The 17,792-nt window shown below is 38.8% G+C and overlaps 1 protein-coding gene across 1 annotated transcript in view; it reads right to left on the bottom strand.

The window, feature by feature from the left end:
• MMP16 (matrix metallopeptidase 16) overlaps positions 1 to 17,792 on the bottom strand; it is a 173,669-nt gene that overhangs the window by 31,919 nt on the left and 123,958 nt on the right. Inside the window, exon 7 of the mRNA XM_088149148.1 lies at positions 624 to 762. Within this exon, the coding sequence (XP_088005274.1) occupies positions 624 to 762 (139 nt within the window). The remainder of the gene's footprint in view (positions 1 to 623; positions 763 to 17,792) is intronic.

Raw genomic sequence — 17,792 nt, 5'->3', positions numbered from 1 at the left:
TCAAAGTTACAACGGTACTGAAAAAAGTGACTTATGACTGGTCCTTGCACTTCCAACCATCGCAGTGTCCCCGTGGTCAAGTGATCAAAATATGGGCACTTGGCAACTGGCTTGTATTTATGATGGTTGCAGTATCCCGGGGTCACATGATCACCATGTGCAACCTCCCCAGGGGGCTTCCGACAAGCAAATGGAGGAAGCTGGATTTGCTTAACAACCATGAGATTTGCTTAAGGACTGTGGTGATTTGCTTAATAACCACAGCAAAAAAGGTCGTAAAATCAGGTGCAACTCACTTAACTGCATCGCTTAACAACAGAACTTCCAGTCCCAATTGTGGTCGTAAATCGAGGACTACCTGTATGCACAGGACAATTCTAAGCTATAGCCTTTTAATCTGAAGCAACTTTGGCTGTCATTCAAAGACAGGTGTGTTTTTTGGTCTAAAAAGGCATTTCCTGGGAATGTTGATGTATTTGGTTAATAATATTTTCAGTCAAGAAAAAATTATTTATGTAATTCTTTACAGCCTGCCTTCTACCATTTAGAATTAAAACAAAATACAACAGTTTTATAGGTCTCTTAGCAGAATTTTTAAGAGAGTGTTATTTTACACTTCTTACCTTTAAAGAAAACAAAGTTTCCATCACTGTTTTCATAAACTGCATCAATGCTTGGAGGCAGCCCCCTCCAGAAGTAGGTAATCTGCATGGGGTATCCATCCATCACCCTGTTATTTCTGACTCGCCAAAACCACTGATCCTAGAAATAAGCAAATGCACCACTGATGACATATGGCGGCATCTGTGATGATCACAATCGTTAAAGAGATACAAACATTATTTAGTATCACCTTTGGACAACAATCTTGAATGATTTGTCTTGGACTATAAAAATTTTAGAATTAACAAAGATCCAGTGCAAACATAATATTTCCTATCCAAAGTTAGAAAGGTGAAGCTATTATGAGTTTTCTTTCACTCTTTCCATTTTCCTAATTTATCCTTTCTTGTCTATGATTTCACACTTAATCTGGGCGAACACAAAACAGACACCCCTGATAATGAATGATTATAAATTTCTTGCAGACTCGGATTATGAGCCAATTGTAATTTGTGTTCATGATGATCAAAGCAAATGGAAATACACTGTGGAATTCATTCTGAAGTTGAAATAAGCTGCCTCTTCATACAATTTTGCTAGCCTGTGAAAGCATATTTATTCACCCATCCCTTTTAATGTTTCTGTAAAATGTTGTGCTTTTCTTTTGTGTTATTCTTTAATGTTTTTATGGATGCTTTATTGTACCTTTCTAATCTGATCACAGCTTCTTAAGAAGTAAGTGGTATATAAATTTTCTATATAAATAATTAACGCTGCATCACAGTTATAACAAATCATTGGGACAAGACCTTTTTTTGTAGAAAAAAAGGTGGATAAATGTGCAATGTTATTTCTTATCTTAACCCTGGCTTGCTGATGTAGAAAACCATATTTCCATCTGAACCTCAGCAGAGAATATAAATTTAAATACTTTTAGAAAAATAATGTCCTTGATTTTTAATAATAAATAGTACATTCAATGGAATGATAGAAACTCTGGCAATTTCTATGTATACAACTAACTTCCAACCCAGAAAGAAATGCCAGAGCAACGAAAATGAAATGAAGAATTACACAGGCATTTGATAAATGATACAGATCACCTTGAAATTCATTTTCACTGAACTGTCTCCAGTGCAGTTCTAGATAGATCAAATGACCAAAAGTAATGTTTAACTGCCTCAATCTAATTCATTGCTGTGTTGATAAAGCAGAATTTTATTTACAATATGTGATGCACTGGCATTATTTAAAAATATGCATGCCAGAACATTTTCACGTACTTTGCCCCTGTAAATTTAGAAATTGCTTGTACAGTCTATACTTGATATAATCTATCTTTCTTTCTTTCTCTTTCTTTCTTTCTTTCTTTCTTTCTTTCTTTCTTTCTTTCTTTCTTTCTTTCTCCCTCCCCTCCCTTTTTCTTTTTCTTTTTCTTTTTCTCTTTCCTTCCCTCCCTCCCTTCTCCCTTTTTAACACTTCTACCATCTGTTACATGTATAAATGATACTTGTATATTGATTAAAAGAAAATGAACATATTAATCTTTTAATTTCCACTACCAAAACAACTAATGTTATGTTATCTTAGCAGTGACACAATGGCCCTTATGTCAACTAGATAAGGTTGTCACAGTAACATAAATTATTTTTCATATATTTGTTTCAATTTTTTGAAAACTTATAGATGAACAGTAATTTTTTTTGGCTATACATTTTTATTATAAATAGCCATCTATTTTTTCCCCTTCCCATTACTAGGAAAGACCTACAAGCAAACTATTGGCCTACACTGCAAAACACGAACACATGCATCCTTGAATTGACTTGGTCAAGGTTGTGAATGTAATATTGGGGGCATGTCTTATGTTGAATATCCTTTGGTGTAAGAGATGCTGGAATAAGGTGAGAATGAAGGTGATGTGCCCAGCACTGAGTGATACCAGATTGATAAAGGGAAGGGAAATTGAAAAAGGGAAGAGTACTGGTAGCTATAATAACTGCTCACACTTGTAAAAAATGGAATTGTCCTTATCATGTTGAGACTTATGGACTCCTAGTGGTAAATCTTTATGTAACTTTTAAATCACAAACTTTCTATCATATGACAGAAATGCAAATAGTTATCTGTGATAGATGTTTTTAGGACATCCTTTACTATCCTAGTGCACTTTAGATGTACTACACTACAACCATCCCCAGTCAGCATGGTAACTGGAGACTGGAGAGGCATTTATAATTGGGTTGGATTATGTGGACCAGAAAATCAGTATCTCTTGCATGTATTAATATATTTAAATAAAGCGTGCTCTGCAATGTATTTCTGTATGATAGTTAATGATTAATTCTTTTATTGTCTTTTCAAATAAGAGTTATGACCTTACTAGAAATAAAACCCAAATCATAATATTAAATTGAAGTTTATTGTGTTTCTATAAACCATTGTGTTGAGCCAGTTATACAATAACTGGGATCTTCTAAGATCTAAGAATTATATCTAGATAAATAAAGGAACAATATATATATATACGCCTCTAGATGTATATACATGAGAATGGGCTAAACAGAACTAAGTCTTCCTTGAAACCCATTCATCTATTTGCCATGGAAGAATTTTTTTAATAAAAAAATTATTAATTTTTAATAAAAATTTTAATACTTCTTAATAAAAAGAAGTAAGGCAGATCCTTCTCAATCCTTATCTGGGCTGACTGGATTAGGTTTTCCTAATATCCAAGATTCCAGGGATATCCACCTTCAAGAAACATACTTCCATTTTCCCCAGGAGTCTTTGCTGCTGAGCGCATTTGAGAAGTATATTGGTGTGTGATGTGCAAAGCATATTGATATGAGCAAAGTACCTTTCATAAAGGAGTCAAACCAACATTAACATTCTGAGGAGGGAAGCTTTGCTTGCTCCATCTTGCTTTATGAAGCACGTCCAGTGCTTTGCACACCTCAACTGAGTGTGGCATTTGACTTATTTACAGAATGTAGAGGAGCGAGGCAAAGCATCCACAGTGGAAGAAGGAAAGATATTAGAGCATTATTCATTTATTATTATATATTCTACAAATTCCTCGGGCAACTCAAAGAAAGGCACATGGAGCTATCTTCTGATTTTTTAATATTGATTTTGGAAATACCCACAGCTGTGCTATGTTTCTCTCTTGAAATAATGACCTGGCTGTCAAATAATATACAATAGTTGAGCTAACCATTATCTGTAACATAGCTTTCTTCCTTACCTTGAAGCCTACAGAACAATCACATTAGAACCCTACGGAGCACAACTAAATGACTTACCGTATTTTACTTGGCTGTTCTCAGATTATAGATCTGTCAGGTTCAGGGATGAATTATGATTAAAATTCTGATGCTGGTGCTCAAGAGCTTGAAATATTACAGCAGAGTAGTATTGTCACAGGGACATCCTAACACTGGAGCTAAACTGTATCCTTTGTAGGTGAGATATTGCTCTGCCACTGAGCATCCATTCCTGTGCTAATGTTATTCCCTCCCAAACAGCTACGTTTTATGGAACTCATACTGCATCTTGAAACAACATACTGTGCATTATTCTCCTTCTCTCATCACATGCCAATGATTCGGAGCGGTTGACAAGGCACAGTGGTGGAATCAGAAATGTAGTAATGACAGAACAAATAGTAAATCTTATAGGCCAGGAGCAGCAATACAATACCCATGGACATCTTGCTAACATATTCCCTGCTTTGTCTATTTAATTTTTTAACATTTTTTATCAAGAGCAAATTAAGCAGAAAACTGCAAAGCCACTATGAACATCTTAATTTACAAAGATGTCTCAGAGCCCCCCAAAGGCTTCATAGACATTCTTAGAAAATAAAATTGCTGATTGGCTTTTGTGCACAGTTTTGTTTGGAAGTGTGAGCACTTGTCTGGGGCGGGGGGGGGGAGAGTGGAGTAAGATGGGTATGATTGGGAAACCTCCTCACCACTTTGTCTTCCACTAAATGGCCATGTTGTGACTGATAGCCATCTCCTCGGCAGCCAACCCAATATTTCACATGAGCCCCTCACAGGGCTACTTACTATGGGGAAAATAGGAAATGGGACCATATATGCCACTTTGAGTTACCAAAATAAAATGGGATAAAAAACAAATACAGTGGTACCTCGGGTCACGAACGCTTCTGTTCACAACCAATTTGGGTCACGAACAGCTCCGTTCACAAAATTTTGCCTCCGTTCGCGAACGCCAGATCAGGTGACCAACAGGATCCGCGGCCATTTTCCCTCCTGTGACACGTGGTCATGGCTTCCTGTAGGGAGGGAGACTCTCCCTCCAAGCAATAACCACCTCCCCACCCGCCTTCCTGTCCTCCACGCCAGAAGTCGCGTCAAGCAAGGTTAGCGTTCTCTCTTTGTACTGTATTTTGTTTCATATTTTGGGGGTTTAAAAAAAAAAAAACATATGGTTCAGAATGGATTAACCGTAATTACATTGAACCTTATGGGGAAATTTGATTTGGGTCGCAACCAATTTGGGTCGCAACCAGAGTCGCAGAACGAATTAAGTTCGTGAACTGAGGTACCACTGTACATAAATAAGAGTTAGAAAAGCTAACTAATTGACTCCAATAGGAGTATCTCTTTTCTTTAGTATATTCAATACAAAATAAAGGCTCCTTCAGGTTGAGTGCAACTCCTGAAAACTGTATGGAGTTAACATTTTCTTGACAACAGTGGACAAGTGATTTCCCATTGTTGCCTTCTGGAATGTTTCGGCACTTCCCAGCCATTGAATTAATCTCCTATTCAAATAGAAAACTCAGCTTGACCCTGCTTAGTTTTATCTCCCTAGGCCCTTTTTTATTATTTAAATAGCTCTCAACATTGAATTATAACTTTTTTTTTCATGTTGAGGGCCACATTTTGCCTTTAGGTGGCACAATCAGGGCCATGTACCACAAAATAGCAGGGCCAGGGCAGAGAATGTAATGGTTTGGGGACAATATTAAATGAATTAGATGTTGCAAATAGCATTATTGCTTCCCGTATATTTAATGATTTCCCCATTCTGTCATGTTAAAAATTGTAATTTACAAAGGGATTTGGGAAGCTATATCAAAGGCTTTGAGTGTTCATATGCAGCACTGGGAGCTCTGTGGAGCATCCCTGCCCTAAACTATGTCTAGATTATCACAGCCTATCTATTGAAAGATTTAATTATTCTCAGTTTTCATAATAGTACTTTTTAAAAGGAAAAAAATAATGAACACTTCGCTACTTTTATTAGCTTTTTACTGGTCCTAATATAGCATTTGCTTAAAACAGAGCTTCTAAAATTTCTCTGGTTTGCTAGCTACCGTTTCTTACTTTAGCTACTCTGTGTTGCAAGATATACGACAGTACTTAAGGAAGGACAGTAAAGCAATTTTTAGGATTAATTGCCTAACTTCCAGGATAAGAAAAAGGAAAAAAGGAAAAATTAAATTCTCTCATACAGAAACAGATATCTAAGAAGACCACATTGAATCGTATTTCTCAAAGTCAGCACAGATGTCAGCCACCTAAAATTTTATTTAAGGGCAAATTGTGAGACAAAGGAGCTTACTGAAAGGAAAAGTTAAAAGAATACTTGTTCAAAATGGCGATTAGAAAGGATATTTCCACATAAAGACAATAATAAATGCTTAAAACAGTTCTGCAGACTAGATTTTTGAGACATCATCAATCAAAGAAGGGCAAAAGGCTGCTAGAGAAAAACGATGTAACAATAAGTCTCTCAGGGCAAATGCCTTTTTGTCATCTCTAAATATTTGTTTCTTTGTTTTTTAAAGAAAAGGGTTAGCTCTTTTAAAAACAACAAAGTACATGGTTCAAATCTGCAATTTTACGTGTTTTTCCTGTTTCTATGGGACCAGAAAAATCTTTAGTTCTAACGCTCCTGCCACTGTGAAGGTCTATTTAGTCCTGAAGTTCTATCCAATTAATCCTGATTTCTTAAGCCCTTCTATTTTCTTCCATTAGATTATTTCTACCTCTGTTAGACCAGAAATTTCCTCAGTCATCTTCTAATCTTTAACTCAAAAAACAAAGATTCCGTAATTGTCAGTTGAATTCTGTTCATTTATTACTCTGCTTGGCACATTGAAACAGGTGAGAATTTTTAAGGCATCTGCAAACTGCTTTGAAGGGGCACCCTAAAAATGAAGGTAACAAGGTGCAACAGAATGTTTGTAAATGAATAGGCTTTCACAATACTTCCAGATATATTCCGTCCAGTCTCCCACCTCCCCTTTTGGGGGAGGGTGGTTGAGAAAGTGGTGGCATCACAGCTCCAAAGGGTTCTGGAGGAAACGGATTATCTGGACCCTTTTCAGTCAGGTTTCAGGCCTGGTTATGGAATAGAAACGGCATTGGTCGCGCTTATAGATGATCTCTGGTGGGGGCGGGATGGTGGAAGTGTGACCATCCTTGCTCTCCTTGGTCTCTCAGCAGCTTTCAGTACCATCAACCATGGTATCCTGTTGGGACAAGTCAGGGAATTGGGGGTGGGTGGCACGGTCTTGTGCTGGTTCACCTCCTTTCTTCAGGGCTGATCCCAATCGGTGGAGATAGGGAGTGAGTGGTCCCATCCTCGGCCCCTCCTTTGTGGGGTGCCACAGGGTTCGGTTCTCTCTCCTGTCCTTTTCAACGTCTATGTGAAACCGCTGGGTGAGATCATCCGCCATCATGGGATAAGGTATCATCAGTATGCTGATGATACTCAATTATATATCTCCATCCCAGGTGAGGTAAGTGATGCCATGACCGCCCTCTCATGGTGCCTGGAGGCTGTAAGGGTCTGGATGGGGAACCTCAAGCTTCAGCTGAACCCTGGTAAGACGGAGTGGCTGTGGGTTAATGGCTCCTCTGTATCCGGGACTTTGTCATCTTTGGTGCTGGATGGGGTAGCACTGCTCCAGACAGACCCAGTGCATAATCTGGGGGTCCTCCTGGACTCACGGCTCCTGCTCAAAGAGCAGGTGGCAGCTGTGGCCAGGAGGGCCTTTGCACAACTTTGAGTTGTGCACCAGTTATGCCCTTTCCTGGATCAGGATGCCCTTTGAATGGTTACTTATGCCCTTGTTATCTCCCAGATAGACTACAGCAATGTGCTGTACATGGGGCTACCCTTGAAGAGTATCTGGAAGCTTCAGCTGGTCCAGAATGCATCCGCGTAAGCTATTTTTGAGGCCCAAAGAAGGACCCACATAACACCATTGCTCCATGAGCTGCATTGGGTACTGGTTTGCTTCCGGGTCCAATTCAAGGTGTTGGTTATCACCTTTAAAGCCCTACATGGCACGGGACCAGGTTACCTGAGGGACCGCCTCTTTCCTATGACTTCAACCCATCCCACCCGCACACAGAGAGGGCATGCTCTGGACCCCCTTGGCAAAAGAGCTCCAACTAGCGGGGTCCAGAAAGCAGGCCTTCTCTGCTGTAGCCCCTGCCCTTTGGAATATCTTGCCCCCAGAGGTGAGATTGGCCCCCTTACTCCTGGCCTTTCAGAGGGATCTGAAGACCTGGTTCTGCCATCTGGCCTGGGGTGAGAAGGGAAGTCATCAAGTGTGGGGTTGGCTAGCCCCTTAGAGGCCTGGCATTGCTGCCTTGAACCATCAGCCTCCTGGACTTTTTCTTTTATTTTTTGTAATCGTGTATATAGGCTTTTAATTGTATATTTATTTATTGTTTTTATTGAGTTGTGAGCCATCCAGAGTCCCCCATTGGGGGGAGATGGGCGGGGACAAATTTAATAAACAAATAAATAAATATATTTTCATTTATATGAAATCTATGCATGAAGCTTTTACATCTTGTAACTGAACCCAATTGCCATGAATGAAAATCTTCAGAAATGTACAGTATATATGGATGGGCTATTTCTTTATCTACTGTAACATTTACTCTGACTGGTACTATGCCCCATGTTTTCACGCGGAAGCTTTTTTCATTAACCCAACCCTGATTCTTTTAGTTGAAAATGCTAGGATTGAAAGATTGGAGCTTTAGCTAGCTGTAAAACACAACTCATTTTTGCATAAGAAAGCCACTTCTACTAGCAGTCATGCAACCTTTATATTTATAATAAAAAGAAAAATGAACTTATGGCCAATTTTAAAATTATTGGCTCTGTTCTTCTAAATATTTACAGGTATAGCTACTACTAGGGACTCAGTCAAAGAAATGGAGAAAGTTAGCATCAAGATCTCCGTATTTTTTTGATCTATATGTTTTCCTCTCTCCTCTTTATTTTTGCTTGGGGTTCTGCAAACCCCAATGGAACTTTTAACTAACAATTTCTATTAACTTTTTTCCTTCCTGGTTTCCTTAAGATGATTTTCAAAGCAGATGACAGCATCCAGCAAATAGATATAAATAACAATAATCTATATAATTAATATAGTAACTACCTATTGAACAAGGCAAAAATATAAGAGAATTGGCCAATAAACAGTGTTTAATAACTGAATTAGTAGCAATTTTAAAAAGTAACTGAAAGAGAGAATTTTCTGAGTGCTGGTGAAACACCAGTTAAGAAGGAGCCCATCTAAGAAAGTGGAATAAGATGTTTCACATATTAGGAGCAAGAAATATCACAAATAAGGTGCTTCAACAGGAAAAACCCTCCGTTAAAAGAACAGTGATTATCCTATTCTTCTAAACCTAGTCAGCTGACAATTTACTTCTAGGTGGATAGAAGTTCCTTTCGCTGTCAGCAGTGCCTGGCTCAGGGCAAGGCAGACCATGCAGAGGTCTGACTATAGAGATTACAACAAAGCTACATCCTTAAATCACACAGCTATTTGCTCTGGAGGATTATGCAATGACAATACTGCTACAGTTTATCAACGCCCTTGTGGAGAAGGAACCATTGAATCTCTAGCTCATGTTCTGTAATATTGTCCCATGTAAAAGCCTGTTTCCTCACTCCCTATTTGGTGAAGTACCCAGACAATTCTGATTTCTTTTATGTACAGTTACTGCTGTCAGACCAACACAATTTCATTTCCTTGAACATGGCAATGTTTTGTTATACTGTTTGTGAAACCCAATAGACCTTGATGATCTAGTTAATATTTGTGTTTACATTTTATTTAACTTGGAAGAGAAATTATTTATTTTGTTAACTTTCAGAATTCTGGTCATTGACTATAATAAAGAACTAATTCTATTCCTGTTCTCTCTATTTTTCTTCCAATTCTGCCTCTTTTATTTCTCTTTGACTAAAGTCAAGGAGACAACAGCTATAATGTTCAGACAGGCCTTTAAAATTGAGAACTGTTGCTTGATTAGCACAAACTGGTGCCCATCCCCAAGCATTCAAATTTGTATTTCTTCATGTATTTTTGTCAAGGAAAAGAAAAAGAGGTACTTGACACAGTTGAAAGTAAAACAGGATTGTTCTACCCTACTTTTTCATCAGACAGTAGCAACCTTTTCAGGTGCTATTATACAACTGTATGATGGCAAGACACTAAGAAATAATAAAACATGTTTTTAAAAAATGACTGAAATCTCAGAAAATTGTCAAAATTCTTGGGATGGCAATCCTCTTGCCTCAAAGTCTTATGAAACGTTGGCATTCTTCCCCAAGCCTTATGAGATTATGGCACATTTGTTCAATTATCTCATGAGTTTTCAGGTAAAAACACTGAAATATTTCAGCCATGAAATAAATAAAAAGAAATGGCAGCGTGAGGTTGCCATTTGTGGGTGTTGCAGGCAAGATATTCCTGCAGATTATGTTCTGAGCTACCTGAGTAAATCTGCATATTTCATGTGGAGTTGTCCAGTTCACAGGCAAAAGTTTCTTCAGCTGCCTTCACATATAGAAGAATATAGTTAGGAGGCAAAGAATAAGAACCAGACAGTTCCCTATGCATAATTTGGGGCTCTACTGTACATGCTGACAGTTCCGTTTTTTTGTAAAAACCTTTAACCTACTCATTGCCTGTTTAAAGCTACCTAATCTATTTTTCTGACATCTACCCTTTCTAGATATAGACTTTAAGTGTAGCAGAAAATCACAGAATTGGTGCATCCCATTAAACAAAAGAATCTGAACCCAATTTTTTTTCTTTATTTTTTACTTGTTAACTTCTAATCACTACCGATAAAATATATGTTCAAATCATTTAGCAACATAACCCCCAGAGCCTCTAATTTTCTATTCAAGGTACTGCATATACATCAATATAAAAGTGGTGCTTCAGGCTTCGCGCTAATCCTTCAAAGACTTGGTTTTTCTTACTTTTTTTTTCCCCAAAGGAGCAATATTGCAACAATATCTACTTTAGAAGCTTGGCAAAATAAGTAGTTATACTTAATGTTCTTCTCTTTGACTTTAAATATTAAGGGCCAAAATATAGAGCTGTTTAATGCTTAATAATACCTTATTTTCACCTTTCTTAATGAAAATTAAGGCCAGGACTATTTACAACATGCCTTCAATGAAGAGGCCAGCTAAGATAACCTCTATGAATTTTTTCCTTGCATTATCAGTATATGTGGCATGTCACCTTGGGTTTCAACTTTTCAATCAGTAACTAAAAAATGGATGATGTATCACTAAATCCTCATTCAAACATTAACTGAGTGATCTTGGGTCAGACTCTCTCCCGCTCATTCTAATCAATCTCATCAACATGGTAAGAAGATTAAAATAGGGTGGGATAGGGCGTAGCGGGTACATCTCCTTGGGCTTTTCAAAGTGAAGTTAGGATATAAACAGGAGGGGTGCCCTGAACAGTTTTAGATATTCATTTCTGCTATAAGATGAGGAGATTACAAGGGTAATGAAACGTCTCCAAGAAAACAACCAAGCTCAGAGAACCTCAAAGACTCCACAGTTCAACCCTGGGTACCTATATTCTCTTCTATTGGTATCACTAGTTTTCATAATACCCACGAGATAATAAACCATTCTGACATTGATATATATAAGAACTGAGGTCAAATAAGGCTTAATGCACACATCTACTAACAGAATGTTTTGATTTTAAAAGATTTTTAAGGGTAGATGTGACAGTGGAGAACACATATTGGAAATGTAACAATGGGGGTGGAGAGTTAACTTTTTTCCTCCTGTCCTTGGGGCCATTATCAGAAATAGCCCTGTTGGAAGGGGCCCTGAAGAAAAAAGGACAAAGCCTTCTCAGATGGATGGTTCCTTTTTTACCCATCCTCAGGCTATTCCATTAACTGCTTTATAAGAACAATCCTGGAAATTGGTATTGTAATGACTATTAAAAATATTCATTCTTTTCTTTTCATTTTCATTATTGTTGGTTATAAGCTTCCTTGGTAGGAGTTGTATTCTGAACAATAAGGTACAGATTTCTAGGCTGTGCAATAATTTATAATTATAAATAATGATATTGTTAAATAATGAAGCAACTCTTTCACACTGGACCTTCTTCCTAATAAAATCCCCACCCCAGCTAATATAATCTTTGGAATTTTGAGAGATAAAAAGAAAGAAAGAGAGAGAGAGAATTTATGTTCTATGTTCTACCCCAAATAGTGGTGAGTTTGGAAATTCATCAGGAAAATGCAGGAGAAAAGGACAGCCACAGCCTCAAACCAATCTCAGCAGGCCTCCATAGAGTGCCATCTAAGTGGATCAGGTGCTATAGAATCTACTCTCCATATCGTACAATACTGCTGTTTTTTATACAGATATTATAATCTGTTTTATTTCCCCTTATCTGGTCAAATACCCAAATCATTCTGATACCTTCTATATACAAACTCTTCTTCTGGATCAAAGGGACTCTACCTCCCTAGACGTTGGCTAACTCTGTTATGCTGCCAGCAAGGCAAGATTCAAGTTGACTACATTCCTTAACGTAGTACAGGTAGTCCTCGCTTACTAACCATTTGTTCAGTGACTATTCAAAGTTACAATGATGCTGACTAAGGGGACTTATCACTGGTACTCAAAGGTTCAGCTGTCGCAGCATCCCCATGGTCACGTGATCATGATTCGGGCACTTGGCAAATGGTGTGCGTTTACGACAATCACAGCATCCCATGGCCACATGATCACCATTTGCAACCTTCACAGATGGCTTCCAACAAGCAACAGGGAAGCCAGCAGGAAGTCACAAGTCACGGTCATATGATGTTGTGCTTAATGACCTGTGGTGATTTGCTTAATGACAGCAGCTGGAACTTATGAACTGCCATCGTAAGTCAGGCAGGGTCACATGATTTTTCATTTAGCAACAGAGTTGCCAGTTCCAACTGCAGTTGGTAAATGAGGACTACCTATACAATTGTGGCTAGCCGTGAATAACACTGAATATAGACAGATTTTATTTTTTTGCCTATTTCTGTCTTAGAATTTTAGTTTCATGTTTTAGTTTTAGATAAATAACATCTGTTTCTTAGCTTCAGAGACACAGATTATATTGGTAATAATAGTAATAATAGTATTGTGTTCTGTGTTTTTAACTTGTGTTTTATATCCAGCCTTCCTCTTTTACTTTTAAACAGTTAGTCGTTTTGTTCTATGCTGGCCTTTGACTGAAATAAACTTTGAACTGAACTGAACTGAACTGAACTGAACTGAACTGGACTAAGTGGATCATTTCACTTTGCTTCCAAACATATTACCAGAAGGAAACTGACTCTGAATTTAGGAGAATCCCGCCCCCACAATAACAATGGTAGATTGAAAAAAATACAGACTTAGACAGAAATCTTGTGCAGTTGTAGAGGAGTGCAGAGATAACCTTAGAGAAAATGAACCACTTTACTAAGCGCCCATTAGTAAACAGGAGCTTAGCCTGGGAAAACAAGAAAGTGTGGGAAGGAAACTAAAGATTGACTCTCTTTGCTATAGAAGGGAGAGAAGGAAAAATGCTGTCACGCTTTCAAGATTCTGTTATTATAGCCTATATCCACAAAGTTCTACTATTTCTTATGGAATCTGTTTCCTGACCTGATCTATCTCAAAAGGCTGAAAGTAATTCTCAGCTTCACTATCTTGTTAACCTAAGTTTATCACGTCCTAGAGATTCCCTTCCGACCAAAATGTGTGTATCTGGCACACCTGCATATATGTACACATATAATCCTGCCATATGCCACACACCAAAAAGAGAGAGAGATTAATTGCAACTTAACAGGATTAAATTAATTAACAAATTAGCTGCATAAAGTACATACCACTGAATTGTTGTTGTTGTTGTTTAGTCGTTAAGTCGTGTCCGACTCTTCGTGACCCCATGAACAATATTGCGCCAGGCCTTCCTGTCCTTCACTGCCTCCCTGAGTTTGCTCAGTTTCATGCTCATTGCTTCAGTGATGCTATCTAACCATCTCATCCTCTGCCGTCCTCTTCTCCTTTTGCCTTCAATCTTTCCCATCATCAGAGTCTTTTCCAAAGAGTCCTCTCTTCGCATTAGGTGACCAAAGTATCTGAGCTTGAGCTTCATTATCAGTCCTTCCAATGAGCAATCAGCGTTGATTTCCTTTAAGATTGACTGGTTTGACCTCCTAGCAGTCCAGGGGACTCTTAAGAGTCTTCTCCAGCACCACAGTTCAAAGGCATCAATTCTTCGGCGCTCAGCCTTCTTTATTGTCCAGCTCTCACAGCCATACATTACTACCGGAAAAAACATAGCTTTGACTATGCGGATCTTTGTCGGCAACTTGACGTCTCTGCTTTTTAATATGCTATCTAGGCTTGCCATAGCTTTCCTCCCAAGGAGCAAGCGTCTTTTAATTTCATGGCTGCAGTCTCCGTCTGCGGTGATCTTGGAGCCCAAATAAATGAAGTCTGTTACTGCTTCCATTTCTACCCCTTCTATTTGCCAGGAATTGATGGGCCAGATGCCATGATCTTAGTTTTTTTAATGTTGAGTTTCAAGCCAGCTTTCGCACTCTCCTCTTTCACCCTCATCAAAAGGCTCTTTAGTTCTTCTTCACTTTCTGCCATTAGGGTGGTATCATCTGCATATCTGAGGTTGTTGATGTTTCTCCCTGCAATCTTAATTCTGGCTTGTGATTCTTCCAGCCTGGCATTTCTCATGATGTACTCTGCATATAGGTTAAATAAGCAGGGTGACAGTATACAGCCTTGTCGTACTCCTTTCCCTATTTTGAACCAATTGGTTGTTCCATGACTGGTTCTAACTGTTGCTTCTTGGCCCACATACAGATTTCTCAGGAGACAGGTAAGGTGGTCTGGTACCCCCATCTCTTTAAGATTTTTCCACAGTTTGTTGTGATCCACACAATCAAAGGCTTTTGCACAGTCAATGAAACAGAAGTAGATATTTTTCTGGAACTCTCATGCTTTCTCCATAATCAGCGAATGTTGGCGATTTGGTCTCTAGTTCCTTTGCCTCTTCGAAACCCAGTTTTTACATCCAGTAGTTCTCGGTTCATGTATTGCTGAAGCCTAGCTTGTAGGATTTTGAGCATAACCTTGCTAGCATGTGAAATGAGTGCAATTGTGCAATAGTTTGAGCATTCTTTGGCATTGCCCTTCTTTGGAATCGGAACATAAACTGACCTTTTCCAATCCCGTGGCCACTGTTGCGTTTTCCAAACTTGCTGGCATATTGAGTGTAGCACTTTAACAGCATCATCTTTTAGTATTTTAAATAACTCAGCTGGAATACTGTCATCTCCACTAGCCTTGTTGTTAGCAATGCTTCCTAAGGCCCACTTGACTTCACTCTCTAGGATGTCTGGCTCAAGGTCAGTGACCACACCAGCGTGGACATCAGGGACATTAAGATCTTTCTTGTATAGTTCTTCTGTGTATTCTTGCCACCTCTTCTTAATCTCTTCTGCTTCTGTTAGGTCCCTGCCTTTTTTGTCCTTTATCATGCCCATCTTTGCACTAAACGTTCCTTTGATATCTCCAATTTTCTTGTAGAGATCTCTAGTCTTCCCCATTCTATTGTTTTCCTCGATTTCTTTGCATTGTTCATTTAAAAAGGCCTTCTTATCTCTCCTTGCTATTTTCTGGAAATCTGCATTCAATTGCTTATATCTTTCCCTTTCACCCTTGCTTTTCGCATTCCTTCTTTCCACAGCTATTTGTAAAGCCTCATCAGACAGCCATTTTGTCTTCTTGCATTTCTTTTTCTTTGGGATGGTTTTAGTTGCTGCCTCCTGTACAATGTTACGGACCTCCGTCCATAGTTGTTCAGGCACTCTGTCTACCAGATCTAATCCTCTAAATCTATTCATCACCTTCACTGTGTACTCACAAGGAATATGATCTAAGTCATACCTGAGTGGTCTAGTGGTTTTCCCTACATTCTTCTATTTAAGCCTAAATTTTGCGGTAAGAAGCTCATGATCTGAGCCACAGTCAGCTCCTGGTCTTGTTTTTGCTGTCTGTATAGAGCTTCTCCATCTTTGGCTGCAAAGTATATAATCAATCTGGTTTTGGTATTGACCGTCTGGTGGCGTCCATGTGTAGAGTCGTCTCTTGTGTTGTTGGAAAAGAGTGTTTGCTATGACTAGCTTGTTCTCTTGACAGAACTGTATTAGCCTTTGCCCTGCTTCATTTTGTACTCCAAGGCCAAACTTGCCTGTTATTCCGATTACTCCTTGACTTCCTACTTTAGCATTCCAATCCCCTATGAGGAAAAGGATATCTTTTTTTGGTGCTAGTTCTAGAAGGTGTTGTAGGTCTTCATAGAAGCGGTCAACTTCAGCTTCTTTGGCATCAGTAGTTGGGGCATAGACTTGGATTACTGTGATATTGAATGGTTTGCCTTGGATACGCACTGAGATCATTCTGTCGTTTTTGGGGTTGTACCCCATTACTGCCTTTCCCACTCTCTTATTGACTATGAGTGCAACTCCATTTCTTCTAAGGGTTTCTTGCCCACAGTAATAGATACAATGGTCACCTGAATTAAATTCACCCATTCCCGTCCATTTCAATTCGCTGATTCCCAAGATGTCGATGTTCAATCTTGTCATCTCATGTTTGACTACATCCAGCTTGCCTTGGTTCATAGATCTTACGTTCCAGGTACCTATACAATATTGTTCTTTACAGCATCGGACCTTCTTTTCGCTTCCAGATATATCCACAGCTGAACGTCCTTTCGGCTTTGGCCCAGCCGCTTCACTCTTTCTGGAGCTACTTGGAATTGCCCTCTGCTCTTCCCCAGTAGCATATTGGACACCTTCCGACCTGAGGGGCTCATCTTCCGGCATCACATCTTTTAGCCTTTTAACATTGTCCATGGGGTTTTCTTGGCAAGGATACTGGAGTGGGTTGCCATTTCCTTCTCCAGTGGACCACATTTTGTCAGAACTCTCTGTCATGACCTGTCCGTCTTGGGTGCCCCTGCACGGTATAGCTCATGGCTTCACTGAGTTACGCAAGCCCCTTTGCCACAACAAGGCAGTGATCCATGAAGGGGATACCACTGAATATATGTGTATAACTGTGTGTACGGTGTGTGTGTGTGTGTGTGTGTGTGTGTGTGTAGGATAAATAAATTGGCTGAAGATGAGACAAGGAGAAGAGCTAACTGGACACAGAAAGTAAAGAAACAACAACCCTGTTTAGATATTAGAAAAAGGATTAATTCAGAAGGCAATTCAATCCCCCGCAACAACAGTTAATCTTCAAAGACATCCACACTTCTTAGCAGTAGAGTCTGCAACCATCTGCGCCTCCACCCCTTCACTTGCTTTTTCAACTGTTCTCAGAAAATGTAACAAACCCTGCCCACATCCACAGTCCTTGCTGGTAAAAAAAAAAAAAAATTGCAACTATAGCTTCAGCTGATTTATGAAATTAGCCCTTCAATACATTGCTGAGGAAAGATTCAGTTCCAAAATAAGTATTTGCACATGACCATCTGGATATTGCATCAGATTCATGCCTTTATTTTATACTCTTGCCCTCTCTTTTTTCTCTCCTCTTTCTCTCATACACAGAGATTATATATTCTACATTCTCCCATGTAAGAGTATTTGGTAATGAAAGATTTCTATATATAATTTAGTTAAATAAACAAAGAAACAAATAAGCAAGCTTCTGTCCTAAAACTTTTGCTATGTATATCATCTTCAAGATTAAAGATATCCAAATGTGTTGTGTTGGGTGTGGTGACTAGAACTCCCAGGTAGCATGACTAATCTGGCTAAAAATCTTGTTGTCCCAACACA

This window comes from Python bivittatus, unplaced genomic scaffold (assembly GCF_059951505.1).
Source record: "Python bivittatus isolate LINGU-HERP-01145 unplaced genomic scaffold, Pbiv_v1 ctg000590_np1212, whole genome shotgun sequence".
Lineage (NCBI taxonomy): Eukaryota > Metazoa > Chordata > Lepidosauria > Squamata > Pythonidae > Python > Python bivittatus.
The sequence above is the reverse complement of the archived record's forward strand: the minus strand, read 5'-3'. Positions and strand labels throughout refer to the sequence as shown.